Raw genomic sequence first — 15,135 nt, 5'->3', positions numbered from 1 at the left:
CTTTCTTTTCTCTAATTCAACTACATTCTTTCTCTTGCCTTTTACTTGGCTTATTATTTGGGTCTTGATATTTCTTAAATTAGCTCGACTGACAAGGCTCAAGAGACTTCTGGACACTATAATAGAAACTATAGGAGAGGTATTAGCCTTCACAACTACCTCTTCCCGTCTTTTATCTTTAAAAAGGTTTACAGTATTTAATTTATTGGTAGCAATATTGGTAGAAAATTTCAAAAGGGACAGAAAGACTGAATTGACACTTTCTCTTTTTCATTTGCTATTCCCCTGAGCACACAAGACATAAATATCTCAAGACGTCTGTACTTTGGGTATCCTTGCCTGGAATCACTTCCCCCCACATATCTGCATGCCTCAATCTTCCAGATCTCTGCTTGTATGTCACCGTCTCAGTGAAGCCATTCCTGATCCCTGTACTAAAAACCACAACTCCTATACTATATAACACCATATGCTGCTTCATTTTCTCTTACATAATATGTATTTTACTTACTGCTTTTTCAATGCTATAAAGGAAGGAATTTGTTTTTTCCAATGCTTTAACCCCTGAAATTCCTGCCTTGTAGCAGGCATTCCAATTTTTTTTAATGTAAAGCAAAAGAGTCTCTAAAAACTCTTTTCATGTGATATACAAAAATATATTGCATTTTGTATAATTTATTCATTTTTTTATGTTAGTCACTATGCAGTACATCATTAGTTTCTAATGTAATGTTCCATGATTCATTGCTTGCATGTAACACCCAGTGTTCCACTCAATACGTGCCCCCTCCTTAATATGCATCCCCCTCAGGCTAACCCATCCCCCCACACCCCTCCATCTCTAAAACCTTCAGTTTGTTTCCCAAACTCCATAGTCTCTCATGATTTGTCTCCCCTTCTGATTTCCCACTCTTCATTTTCCCCTTCCTTCTCCTAATGTCCTCTGTGCTATTCCTTGTTTCACAAATAAGTGAAACCATCTGATAATTGACTTTCTCTGCTTGACTTACTTAGCATAATCTCCTCCAATTCCAACATTTTGTATAATTTTAATATTAAATTACTTATTTCTAATTATAAAAATAAATTAGTACTTTTATTTTCAAGAATGTATACACAGTATTGAAAAAATGTAAATAAATCTATACTTCAGTATTCCATGTAAAAACTGCTGTACTGAAGAACATGATTCTTTAAGAATTAAAAAAGACTATAATCTATACCTGGAATACATGGCCTGTAGCTTTAAGCTTTGGTTTTTCAGTTTCTTCGGAAAGTGCAGCTGAAGAAACTGTTTCATCAACATCACACTTGGCACGAGACTTAGCAAAATCCTCATAGAGCTGAACCTGTAAAATTGTACCCCCAAAAGCAGTAAGTATATTTATTTTCAACTGTTCAAAACATGGCTAGCAAATGCCAATAAGAGCAGTGATTCAGACCAGTCCTCATTAAAGAAAGTATGATATCTATGCTTTACTCCTGATTACAAATTACCCACTGCATCTTGGTAAATTCCTTTAAAATTACATTTAGAGGGGTGCCTGGGTGGCTCAGAGGGCTAAGCCTCTGCCTTTGGCTCAGGTCATGATCCCAGAGTCCTGGGATTGAGCCCCACATCGGGCTCTCTGCTCAGCAGGGAGCCTGCTTCCTCCTCTCTCTCTCTGCCTGCCTCTCTGCCTACTTGTGATCTCTGTCAAATAAATAAAAATATCTTTTTTTAAAAAATTACATTTAGAAAACAAGTATAACACTTTAAGCTTAGCTGCTAAAATATTAAAAACTAGTCAAACAGTCCTAGACTCAGTATTTCCACTCTGTTGAGGAAGATAAATACATTACCAATAAAAGAGAACCTGAACCCCTACAAGTGAGAAAACTTTCTCTAAGGTATGTGGTACCCTGTAAGTACATTCCGAAAGACCCAAGTTTTAAATGAATACTATTGCTGGGGTACCTGGCTGGCTCAGTTAGTTGAACATGTGACTCCTGATCTCAGAATTGTAAGTTCGAGGCCCAGGCAGTGTACAGAGATTACTTTTGAAATAAATAAAACTTTTTTAAAAAGGTAAAAGGAGAGAATACTACTGCTACCTAAAAGGAGAACTCATGAACGTTGAAACATTACCTTGGGGTCTGGGTTCCTGCCTTGTACATGCTAAAACACTATGAAAGGGAAGTGCCAAGAAACAGAAAAGCCAAAAGTCACTTCCCTCCCAACTATCCTCTTTCAGGCTACTTAAATGTGTTTTATACCACCATCATACCATGGATTTTTTTTTTTTTTTTTTAGGATTTTATTTTTAAGTAATCTCTACACCCAACGTGGGGCACAACTCTGAGATCCAGAGTTGCATGCTCTACTGAAAGAGCAGACCAAGTGCCCCTACCATGAATTTTTTTCATGCGTCACCTTTCCTTTATTGTACTTACTTCAAAAAGTCTTCATCTCATTGCTCCTAAAATATTCCTTTCAAGAAATACCAATCCCATTTTTACAGATGAGGAATGGAGGCGAGACAAATGAGGTAGGTAATATAAATGGTCATAAGAGATCTCAGCTTCTAGATTAGTGTCCTGCTAAGCTCTAAACTCCAGTTGTATAGATAGGAAAGAATCCAAGTTTCTGAGTGTGTCTGTATATCTTTTATTCATTTTATTATACTAAACACGTAATACTGAAATGGATAAATGGATGCCATACTAACCTAGAACCTGAAGTTAAAAAACAGAAAATTCTGACTATAGGCCATATCTTACTAAGACAAGGGATAGTTTCTCCTCACAAAATACTACACAAGGAAAGGCATACAAAAAATTCCTTTAAAAAAAAATAAATTCCTTTGATAATGGTCTCTGTATAAAATCAGAACTGTACAGGGGCGCCTGGGTGGCTCAGTGGGTTAAAGCCTCTGCCTTCAGCTCAGGTCATGATCTCGGGGTCCTGGGATCAAGCCCCACATCGGCCTCTCTGCTCAGCGGGAAGCCTGCTTCTACCTCTCTCTCTGCCTGCCTCTCTGCCTACTTGTGATCTCTATCTGTCAAATGAATAAATAAAAAAATTAATTAATTAATTAATTAATTAAATAAAATCAGAACTGTACAAAAGCCAAGTCTTATTCCAAAAATTTACTGGCAGTGCAGAAGTACTTTTAAAGGGATGTGGAGGCCCTATAGCTCAGGTCTTGTAAAGGGATGTGGTCCACTTCCCAGGTATGAAACTCAGCCCTGATATTTATTAGCTATATAACTTTGAGCAAGTTACTTAGTGTTTCTGAGATCCCCTTTCCTTATTTGCAAAAATGGAGACTGATAATTCCTATAATGCTGTTGTGAAAATATGATGACATTACAGTAGATTTTTGGCCCTTATAAATATTCACTCATTTCTTTAACAATTGAACCTTGCAACTTTTCCAATTAATTCAACATGTAAGAAAGCAACTACGATACTGGCTTTTATTTTGATGCCATATTCAAAATGCATATATTCAAATGTATATCCACATGTCAAAACAGATTGATTCAGGTGCTATCTCTACATGTTTGGAACAGAATCTTCCTAAAGTCTATGAAAGTAGAAGCTCAATTTGAGTGATAAAACCAAAGTCTAATCCCCTTTATTTCAATACTTGCATGGCTTATTCAAAGCATTCTCCTAATAAACATACCACCACCAACCACAATCACCAGATTTCTAACCTGGAGAGGACTGAGAGTACAGTAGTAGTCTTGAATAATTTTGGGTGGAAGATCCTGCAAAACATCTTCTTTCATTCTTCTCAAAAGAAAAGGCAGGACTTGGCGGTGCAGTGCATCCATCGCAAGAACACCTTTTAACAATAAGAGAAAACGGCTTCAAAAGAGTTAGGAATAAGATAAAGTCACTTGCGTGGTATAGAATTATATCTTTTTCATACCTGCTTCTTGTTCGCGACTAGAGCTTCGAGCATCCCTACTTGCTAATATAGGTTTACCATATCGAGCAGCAAACTGGCGTTCAGTCCCCAAAAATCCTGGCATGAGGAAGTCAAATAATGACCACAGCTCCAAAACGTTGTTCTGAATAGAAGAAAGGAATGTCAGTTTTCTTTCTTTTTTTTTTTTTTTTTAAAGATTTTATTTATTTATTTGACAGGCAGAGATCACAAGTAGGCAGACAGGCAGGCAGAGAGAGAGGAGGAAGCAGGTTCCCCGCTGAGCAGAGAGCCCAATGCAGGGCTCGATCCCAGGACCCTGAGATCCTGACCTGAGCCACCCAGGCGCCCTGTCAGTTATCTTTTGTACTGGGATTATTTCCTTACACTTGAAAAATGGAATATTAATGAAAGCCCATTTATGATGACATAGATGAGGGGTAATCAATCACATTTTTATATATATTGTGTAAGTCTGTATTTTAATATGTAAAATTCACATCAGTATCCTTGGTGAAAATATTCTATTCTACTGGGTGGAATTTTCAAGCCTCTTCCATCAAAATAAGCCTTGGTCCATGGTGTTTAAATTCTACTGGTGGCATATATCAAGTAATAAAGAGAAGAGCAGAAAGATGAATGTTTCTGAATCTTTTATCTTTGACACTAAAGTTAACAGCAAGATTTAAAGAACTTGGCTGACATCACAATTTAAGGAAAACCTAGAAGAATTTTGTTATAGGTCAAGTCTATCCAGTACTCAAGGGCCATGAAACAGGCACAGTTTCCTTCCAATTCTACTGCTGAAGTTTCATTTTAAAAAAAGGAAGGAAAAAAATCAGCACTTTTCCATTTTAGATGCATTCCCAATATGTGTGGATCCTAAGGTACCACGTGGAGCTTTAGTGTGGTGTCTGCTTCTCCCTCTGCCCCTCCCCCTGCTTGTGCTCTCTCTCTTGAATAAGGAAATCTTTTAAGATTTTATTTATTAACAGAGAGAGAGTGGGGTGGGGAAGACACAACCAGGGCAGGGAGATGGAGAGGGAAAAGCAGGCTTCCCACCAAGCAGGAGCTGAAGCCCGACGCAGGGCTCGATCTCAGGACCCTGGGACCATGACCTGAGCTGAAGGCAGACACTCAAAGACTGGGCCATTGAGGCGCCCCTCGAATAAATAAAATCTTAAAAAGATTTGAGAGAAAGAGAGTGAGCGTGCACAAGCATCATGACCCTGAGGTCATGACCTAAGTGGACAGCAGGAGTCGGATACTTAACAAACTGAGCCACCAAGGCAACCCTTCATATTGCTTTTAAAACCCAGTTTGCTCAGATACTGTTACATACCAAATGAACCATTACAAAATGCAATTACTGGAAACTATCATTCCTATAAACTTAAAAAAAAAAAATGAAAAGAGAAGGAAAATACTTCTTTAATTCACTGCCAAATGTCAAATCAAGCCTTCTTTCCACATGGCAAATACATACAGAGACAGCACAATAAATAACTACCTGGATTGGTGTTCCAGAAAGAATAATCCTATAATTAGCAGTCAGTTGTTTTACTGCTTTTGACAATTTTGTTTTTCCATTTTTGATGACATGGCCTTCATCAAGAATACAGTAGTTAAATTTAATATTTCTAAGGGAGAATAAGCAAAAAAATATAGTGTGTTTTAGTATATGGCAAGAACTATACGAAGAGACTTTCAGGCAGGAAAATATTAACTCTCTTCAAATTTGATACTGTTTTTCTAAACAAAAAAATTTTAATTCTTACCTAAAGAAATCTATGTCATTCCTCACAACATCATATGAAGCCACTATCAGATTGTGTTTTTTTACTTGATGCTGTAACCTGTATTTAAAAAGAAATAAATTAATCGGAAGCAAGGAACCTGCAAAGTCCATAATATAACTTTGAAGTGGATGCTATTGCTACCATCTTATAGGGTGTTTTCAATATGCCTACTGAGCCCAACATTCCTTTGTGCTTGTTCTACATCCATGACCTTGCCACTTGAAGACCATTCTTCTTTTGACTTGGTCCTGTTAGCCTAACTCAGTCTAGCTAGGAAAGAGACTGGTACCTGATTCAAACCGTGGTGGACACTTTATTTGCTAACATCTCTTCCTTAAAGGCACTATTCCTTCCAAACTCCACGTTGTGCTGGGGGATGAGGGGAAGCCACGTGTGCCCATAATCACCAAAGAGATAAAGCACTAAATCAGGTTGAGCCATTCACAATATTTTATCCCCTGACCACAAAGACTGGTTTGGGAGCATGACCCAAACAAGGCCTGTCAGTCATTTCCAGTATTGATATAATCATGATGGGAGAGAGAAGATTTCTGTTTACTATAGCTGCCAAGCCAGAAGAATGTGGGTCTAAGACTATCTATGGTTGTTTTTTTGTTTTTTTTTAAATAGTAGGCTCCATGCCTGGCACGGAGCCCAACACAGGGCTTGAACTCACAACCTGAAGATCAAGACCTGAGATGAGATTAAGAGTCAGACGCTCAACCTACTGAGCCACCCAGGCGCCCCTAAGTATGATCATCTTATCCACCAACAGCAGAGACCAATAAAACAAGCTGTGAATGGGGGGGAGAGGGGGGGGAGACAAAATGAGAGCAATCTAGATGTGCCTGAAGCAATAATTCACCCCTGAAATTCTCAGTTTAGTGAATTAATGAATTTATTTGTTTAAGCTAGTTTGAGCTTCTATACTTTTAAATTAATAAGTTCTGACAGATACTACAGTAAATTCTTTTAAAAGTGCAAGCTGATGACTTGCCTGTGTTCAAATCCTCACTCTGCCCATTAAATTAGTTCTAAGACCTTGGACCCAGGCCCCATGTCTTTTTTAGACTTTTATCTGTAAACTGGGAACAAAAATAATAACCATACCTCATATGGTGATTGTGCAAATACATAATACATAATTTTACATAAATTTGAAACTACTAAGAATAATGCCTGGCTAATAAATGCTCTTATAGATACAGAAACACAGCAAATCTATGGACTAATCAGCAACCTATGATTCTCCATGCTTTAAAAGATGAACTGAAATCAATGAAATTCTGTTCTTCAAAATTTGTATTTAGGAACATAAAGGATGTACTAGTTTAAGAGAGAAAGGGTAAAGCTAACAGAACTCTAGCAATGCTATGGTATCAAGGCAGCCAGAGCAGTCACTATGAAGCAAAGTATTTTGGGGATTAGGGAGCTCTTAGAGAAAGCTATGCTATGATCACAAGGCTCCCAAGAAGGGCAGAGTTCCTAGGTCAAATACTTAAAAAGCCCAAATGAGGGGCGCCTGGGTGGCTCAGTGGGTTAAAGCCTCTGCCTTTGGCTCAGGTCATGATCCCAGGGTTCTGGGATGGAGCCCCGCATCGGGCTCTCCGCTCCTCAGGGAGCCTGATTTAATTTAAAAAAAAGAAAAGAAAAAAAAAAAAAAGCCCAAATGACTGTTAACAATGGTTGAAGTCCTTAAACTTTGATGAGTCTCACTGATTTTATAATGTATATTCATCTGACAACTAAAAAAACTAGAATTTTTAATAAATTTTATCCTAAAGTTCTCAAGCAAAAGATTAAACATTTTTTGTTGTACAGTTCTTACCTTATTCTTTCAGTAGGAGGTCCAGTATAGTGTAATGGATTGAGATATTCTTTGGAGCAAAATTTACCTACTTCATCCACCCAGTGACCTGTTAATGTTGGTGGACAAACCACCAAGGAAGGAAGTGGCATACATTCTGCCAATTTTGATCTTGCATATTCCTGGGCCCTTTACAACAATAGAACATAACGAATTAACTGGCTTATTTACATTTCTTAGCATCTGAAAGCTCCTTTTAAAAAACAGTATTTTAAATTACCTGTGACAGTGATCTCCTGCAAGAATGCAGATGGACTGTAAAGTTTTTCCTAAGCCCATGTCATCACACAGAATTCCATGAAGTTTATACTTATTAAGAAATGCTAACCAGTTCACACCATCCTGAAAGGTTGGGAGAAAGAGGAAAATTAGAGATATGAACAGAACATAAAAATTTTTTTCTTGTAAAACATGTACGTACGTACAGACCAAAAATCTTTATTTTTATAGGCAAAAGAGAAATAATAAATGGGTATAAGACACTAAATACAGCCTTTTACTAAGTCAATTTTATAAACTTCAAAATACATTGAAAGGGATAATCACTATTTATAAGAATAAAACTTTACCTGCTGATATTTTCTGAGTTCAGCATTGATTGGTACTGGTATTTTGTAATTTTCTAATTTTTTCCCATCTAATAATTGCTCCAAAAAGTGTCGCTCCTTGGCTTTCAATTGGATTAGTTCTTCTGACATATTTGGAGGGTCTGGAATGCCTGCCTGAAGTGATTTTTTTAAAGAGTATTAAAACTATTTACCAAAGTTAATTTTTTCATACTCAAAATTATGGATAATTTCAAATCTTACTAAAATATAAATGTAGAGAAAAAAATGATTCAAAAATAGCAATAACAAGAAGTAAATATTTTTAAAAGATTTTATTTGAGAGAACATGTGAAAGAGCACATGGGGGTGCGGAGGAAGTGTGCCCCAATAATAAATAATAAATACTTTTAAAGACTGGACAATAGAGTTTAAATTTGACGGGTATTAAAAGTGCCATGGGGGGGCGACTGGGTGGCTCAGTGGGTTAATAAGCCTCTGCCTTCAGCTAAGGTCATGATCTCAGGGTCCTGGGATCCAGCCCCACATCAGGCTCTCTGCTTAGCAGGGAGCCTGCTTCTCCCTCTCTCTCTCTGCCTACTTGTGATCTCTGTCAAATAAATAAATAAAATCTTAAAAAATAAAAGTGTTATGGGACTACTAAATAAACACATCTGAGGTATTTTTAAAGAACAGTTACAACTTTTTTCCCACACCAGGCATTACTTGATAAACAGGCAGATAGAATCCTGTAACTTATTTTAAATACAATGCTGATACTAGAGCTTCTCAATTTTAGTGTTATGATGCCCCAAGGGTATCAGTTCTCAAAATGTATTCTGCCGACCCCTCAGGATCCCCAAGACTTTTTCAAAGGGCCACTGAGGTCAAAACTATTTCATAATAAAAGAAATAAATGGAAGACATTGTTTGCTTTTTTCACTGTGTTGACATTTACACTGATGCCACAAAAGTAATGGTGGGCAAAACTGCTTATGTCTCAGAATGAATCAAGGCACTGTGTTACAGCCATGCACCAGCATTTTTTTTTTTTAAAGCCAGTTTCACTTGAGAGTGTCCTTAAAGTAGTAAAAATAATTTTATTAGACCTCAACCCTTGAATGCCCATCTTAACATTCTGTGCAACAAAATGTGAAGTTCCTATAAAGCACTTTTGCTGTTTATCAAAATACAATATGATGAGGAAAAACACTTGTGAGACTGTTTAAATAGTGATCTGACTGAGCCATTTTTTATTGAACAGAATTTTACTTGAATGGACTGACAAACTATAATTATTCTGACTTGACTACTGGGCCAACATTTTCTCAAAAATCAATCTGTCACTTCAAGGAAAACAACGTAACTTGTTGTTAGTCATAAAATGCAATCTTTCAAAAGAAACAGCATTGTGAACCTGAACTTATGTATAAGCTTCCCAATACTTATTTATTTGACAGACAGAGACTACAAGTAGGCAGAGAGGCAGGCAGAGAGAGAGAGGAGGAAGCAGGCTCTCCGAGGAGCAGAGAGCCCCATGCGGGGCTTGATCCCAGGACCCTGAGATCATGACCTGAGCCGAAGGCAGAGGCTTTAACCCACTGAGCCACCCAGGCACCCCTAAGCTTCCCAATACTTAAAAAAGAATTTCTGTTGGTGATATTATGAATCGGATTTTTTGCTATTTTAGGATGAAATATACCAACTTTAAAAGATTTACATAACTCAGTGAACTACTGTTTTCCAAATGACCAATGCTTATGTTTAAAAAATCATGTATGGGTAAAAGAGCTACTGAAAAGTCTAAGATAAACCAATAAATTTTAACATAGATTTTATAGTCATTGATAGGATTTTAGATTCCACACTGCACATAAATTTAATAAGCTTTCTCCTTTTGAGTTTTGGTATGCTATCAGATAAAAGAACATCCACAATTATTTGAAAAGGCTGTCAAAATACTGCTCACTTTTTCAACTACCATCTCTGAGGCTTGACTTTTTTCATATACCCTCAACCCAAGAAGCATTTTTGCAACAGAGTGAATGCCCAAATACAAGAATCAAGTTATCTATTATTAGGGCAAACATATCAAACAATTTCACTCTTCTCACTTATTTTCATTTTAGAAAAAAGTTATTTTTCATTTAAAAATGCTACCGATGGTAACATCTAATGGGTTTATTAAATGAACTAATAAATCCTTTTTACATTTCTCAGTTTTAATTTCTATTACAGAAAATACAATAAAAGCTCTTTGGGGTCTTTGATTTTAAGAATGTAATGAGATCCTCAGAAAAAAAAGTTTGAGAACTACTGCCCTGTGGTGTCTCTAAAGTTAAGAAATGCAAAATCCTGGAGGCGGGGGGGGGGGGGGGGGGGGGGGGGGGGGGAGAAGAAATGTACAATTCTGGAAACAATTCAATTAAAGTCAATTAAAATATTTATTCCATATAATATGAGAAATAGTATCAGAGAAAAAAAGTATGTACACTGAGTCTTAAAAATAGGTTCCTTATATTTTTCAAAAGGTTTTGGAATTAACAACTCTATGTAGTAAGATAGAAACTAACACTTTCGCACATCTAATAGCAATAGCATAATGATAATTATCAAAATGAGCACAGTGCTTCTTAAAGAAGTAACAAAATTTTCAAACATCTGTCTTCAGGGAATTTTTTTAATAGGTGACAACCAGCTATAAGGCTGTATAACGAGGTCCATTTCCTAACAACGAAACCCTAAGCCCAAGCGTCATAAATGCTACTCAGTGCCAGGAATCGTTCTTGTGAGTATCATCCTCATTCCAATTCCTGTAAAATCAGCAACAGTTATTAATAGTGCAGGGAATTAAAGCTTTTGTCAAAATCACTGGTTGATATTCCCTGAACCCTTCTCAGTGTGTATTTCAGAAAAGTACACATTCTTCCTATGAAGATGTAAGAGAGGAAATCAAGATACAGTGGAACAGAAATATACCTGCATGATATTCTTGTTCCTACTGCTACATCTTCAAACTCAGTAATCTTTTCTTTTGCAGTATCTAATCTGCTATCCATCCCATCCAGTGTTTTTATTTATAATTACATTTTTTCATTAAATAGTTCAATTTGGGGGCACCTGGGTGGCTCAGTAGGTTAAAGCCTCTGCCTTAACCCTCCCAGGGTCCTGGAATTGAGCCCCACATTGGGCTCTCTGCTCAGTGAGGAGCCTGCTTCCCCCACCCACTGCCCCACCTGCCTCTCTGCCTACTTGTGATCTGTCTGTAAAATAAGTAAATAAAATCTTAAAAAGAAAAAAAAGAAGTTCAATTTGGTTTGTCCTTTTACCTTTTACTTTCTTCATTACATTCATGCTTTCCTCTACTTCTTGAACACATGGGGTATATTTTAATGTCCTTGTCTACTATTTCTATTCTCTGGGTCATTTCAGGGTTTGTTTCTATTGACTGACCTTTCTGATGGTTATTGGATATATTTTCATACTTGGTCATTTTTTGGTGGGTGCCAAACGTCATTTATGTTCTTGGGTGCTGGATTTTTTTGGTTTTAATATCGGAGTTATTTTCTAGGATACAGTTTAAGTTACTCAAAATCATTTAAATCCTCCTTTTGAGGTTTATTTTAAAGCTTTGTTAAGGTAGGTCCAAATAAGCATTTTGCGAAGGGCTCATTTGATCCCATTACACAGGAAATACACTTCTAAAGACCGTCGTTAATGCTCTAAATGGTGGAAGGTCTTCTGATTCAGCCTGATGGAAACACAAACTATTCCTAGCCCTTTGTGAGCTCTGGGAATTGTTCCACCTATGCCTTTCAAACATCCTTTTCTTCTAGTCTCAAACATAAATATGCCCAGATGAGTACTGAACCTTAGTGTGGACTTTTGGAGCTTCTTCTCCATGTAGGTACTACTCTTGGGTACTCGGCCTTTCAAATTCTAACCATCTTGTCCTACCTACACTCTGAAGTCTTGACCATTCAACTTGGTAATGCTTTTGAGGCTCTGTTTAGGTTTCACTTCCCTATCCTACGGCTTGGAAACTCACTTCAGGCAGCAAGCTAGGACACTTCATTTGTTTCTTTTCTTTTCTTTTCTTTTCTTTTTAAGATTTAATTCATTAATTTGACAGAGAGAGACACAGAGAGAGAAGGAACACAAGCAAAGGGAGTGGGAGAGGGAGAAGAGGGTCCCCGCCCAGCAGGAAGCCCAATGTGGGGCTCGATCCCAGGACTCTGGGATCATGACCTGAGCCAAAGGCAGACACTTAACAACTGAGCCACCCAGGCGCCCGACTTCATTTGTTTCTCTTCTCTCATGAATCACTGTCCTCTGTTGCCTATTGTTTAATACCTGAAAACCACTTTTTAATTTATTTTGTTTAGTCTTCTAGTTAAGATAGGAAGATAAATTTGGTTTTTCTATTTTCTTTTGCAGATCTTATCTTTAAGTAATCTGTACACCCAACATGGGACTTGAACTTACAACTCTAAGATCAAGAGCGGCATGTTCCACCAACTGAGCCTGTCAGGTGCCCTGGTCCCTGTGTTTTGGTCATGGTCAAAAGTAAAACATAGATCACATTCTTTTAATTCTGACATCAAAGAGAATTTTACTAATCTTTTCTCAATCTCTAAAGGTCAAAGTCTCTTTACTTTGCCAATCTGCTACCAAATATTGTTAGTCCCCCCCTGCCTTTAAAAAAAAGAAAAGAAAAAAAGACTCCTATGCCCAACTGGCTCAGGTGAAGGAATGTGCAACTCTTGATCTCAGTGTGATAAGTTTAAGCCCCAGGTTCGATGTGGAGATTACTTAAAAATAAATTCTAAAAAAGACTTTAGCACCTCACAGTGGACTGGGCACTGTTTGGGGGTATTTCCATTCTAATCCATAAACAGCCATTAAACTGATTTTCCTAATAACTATTAAACTGCTTTCAGCTGTTAGGATTAATTTTCCTAAAACACCATTTTCAGCATCTCCTCTATTGCTCAAAGAACACATGGTGGTTTCCTATCACTCATTGATTCCAAAGTGACAAAGGGCCAAAGGGAACTAACAATTTAGTTTACAAATAGAGGAGGATGCAAGCATGAAGAATTTAAAAATACAAGTAACACCTTGGAAGCAGAAGATGGAAACTATTCTGGAAATGACTTGTGTCTTTCAATAGAGTAATCTAGTACTTTTTTTTTTTTTTAAGATTTTTATTTATTTGTTAGAGAGAGAGAGAGAGAGAGAGAGAGAGATACAGAGCGCAAGCACAGGCAGACAGAGTGGCAGGCTAGAGGCAGAGGGAGAAGCAGGCTCCCTGCCGAGCAAGGAGCCCGATGTGGGACTTGATCCCAGGACACTGGGATCATGACCTGAGCCGAAGGCAGCCACTTAACCAACTGAGCCACCCAGGCGTCCCTAGTACTTTTTTTTAAAAGTATTTATTTATTTACTTGAAAAAGAGAAAGAGAGAGAGAGAACAAGCAGGGTGAAGGGCAGGGGGAGAAGCAGACTCCCTGTTGAGCAAGGAGCCTGATGCGGGGCTCAATCCCAGGACTCTGGGATCGTGACCTGAGCGGAAGGCAGACACTTAACTGACTGAGCCACCCTAGGCACCCATAGTCTAGTATTTCTTTTTGTCATAGTAGTTATTTTAATACTTTTTATTGTGGAATAAGCCATACAGAGGAATATATAAATAAATGTAGTTTTATAAAACAAACAACTTTATAACCATTACCATGTCAATAAAAATAGCCCTGCCATAATCCTAGAAGATCCCATACGCTCCTTCTCAGTGACAACCCACTCTCCTTTCCCCAAGAGGTAATCACTTTATTGACTTTCACGGCAACCTGTTTCTTACTTTTCTTTATGCCTTTACCCCATAAGTATGCATCCCATGTACCTTTATCTATTTTTGAACATCATAAAAACAGAATCTTATGTTAAAGATTAATATTGTTTTTTCTATTTTCATTCTATTGTAGTATCATCACCATTGTCATCCAATTAAACATATCTACTCCACCGATAATGAATATTTAAGTGGTTTTAGACTACAATAAATAATGCTATAATAAATGTTCTTAAAGATAGGTCTTGTTACATGTGTATGAATTTCCCTAGGCCATATATCTAGGATGAATTTGCTGGGTTATTGGGATGGGAATCTTCAAGTTCAGCAGGCATAGGCAAACTTTATTTTAAAAGAGGTTTTCCAACTTATGCTTATACTTTGAAGTAGGAATCAAAAATGATACAGTTTGGAAAACAGTTTGGCAATTTCTCAAAAAGTTCAACATCATATGATCCAGTTATTCCATTTCTAGACATCGGCTCAAAATAAATAAAAGCATATATTCACAATGTTTTTAACCTGACATTGTTTTTAAAAAATTACAGTTATTACAGATGAAATTATAGAAAACATTAAGTCTATAAACCAAGTATTTCAACTTACCTCAAGTGGCATGAGTCTAATTAGTGTTGCAAAGCACTGTGTAGCCATGAATCTTACACTGTCTGTCTGATCACTCATTCTTCCCAACACAGGCACAACTAAAAGGACAATATATGGAACAATACCAACATCCAGTTGTTCCATTACACCTGAGTAAGTTATTAAGGAAATTTCCAAACTTCTGAGGTTAATGTTTTCACAAACAAAATATATATTTTGATATATTAAAATATATCAAGATTTTAACTTCTAAAATGGTTCTCCATTTTCTCATCTACATCACAAGGGAACAGACTATCCCTTGAGATCTATGATTCAATTATAACTGCATTTGTACACTGTTCTCCTTTGTAAGTATTATGTAACTTTCTCTTGATAAGGACTATAAAATCAGGCTTTTCACCTGAAAGAGGCTGGAGGAAGTTTTAATTAGGTTTTTCTCATAGAGAAATTCTCATACGTTGCTAGAATTCCAATACCAAAATAAAACGAGTAACACTGCAAGCAAGGGAGCACAATTCAATGCCACTCAAAGATTAATTCCAAATTT

The 15,135-nt window shown here is 37.1% G+C and overlaps 2 protein-coding genes across 3 annotated transcripts in view; one reads left to right on the top strand and one right to left on the bottom strand.

The window, feature by feature from the left end:
- The window catches only part of FGFBP3 (fibroblast growth factor binding protein 3), a 130,380-nt gene that overhangs the window by 30,095 nt on the left and 85,150 nt on the right, over positions 1 to 15,135 (top strand). The gene's annotated exons all lie outside the window — the stretch shown is intronic.
- BTAF1 (B-TFIID TATA-box binding protein associated factor 1) overlaps positions 1 to 15,135 on the bottom strand; it is a 98,458-nt gene that overhangs the window by 11,438 nt on the left and 71,885 nt on the right. The window contains exons 25-33 of the mRNA XM_082721929.1: positions 14,586 to 14,734; positions 8,153 to 8,305; positions 7,804 to 7,925; positions 7,545 to 7,712; positions 5,696 to 5,773; positions 5,428 to 5,557; positions 3,921 to 4,062; positions 3,703 to 3,833; positions 1,224 to 1,349 (exon numbers count right to left, since the gene is read on the bottom strand). Of these exons, the coding sequence (XP_082578055.1) occupies positions 1,224 to 1,349; positions 3,703 to 3,833; positions 3,921 to 4,062; positions 5,428 to 5,557; positions 5,696 to 5,773; positions 7,545 to 7,712; positions 7,804 to 7,925; positions 8,153 to 8,305; positions 14,586 to 14,734 (1,199 nt within the window). The remainder of the gene's footprint in view (positions 1 to 1,223; positions 1,350 to 3,702; positions 3,834 to 3,920; positions 4,063 to 5,427; positions 5,558 to 5,695; positions 5,774 to 7,544; positions 7,713 to 7,803; positions 7,926 to 8,152; positions 8,306 to 14,585; positions 14,735 to 15,135) is intronic.

Source organism: Mustela nivalis (genome assembly GCF_964662115.1).
Source record: "Mustela nivalis genome assembly, chromosome: 2".
Lineage (NCBI taxonomy): Eukaryota > Metazoa > Chordata > Mammalia > Carnivora > Mustelidae > Mustela > Mustela nivalis.
This window is presented reverse-complemented; position numbering and strand designations above follow the sequence as displayed.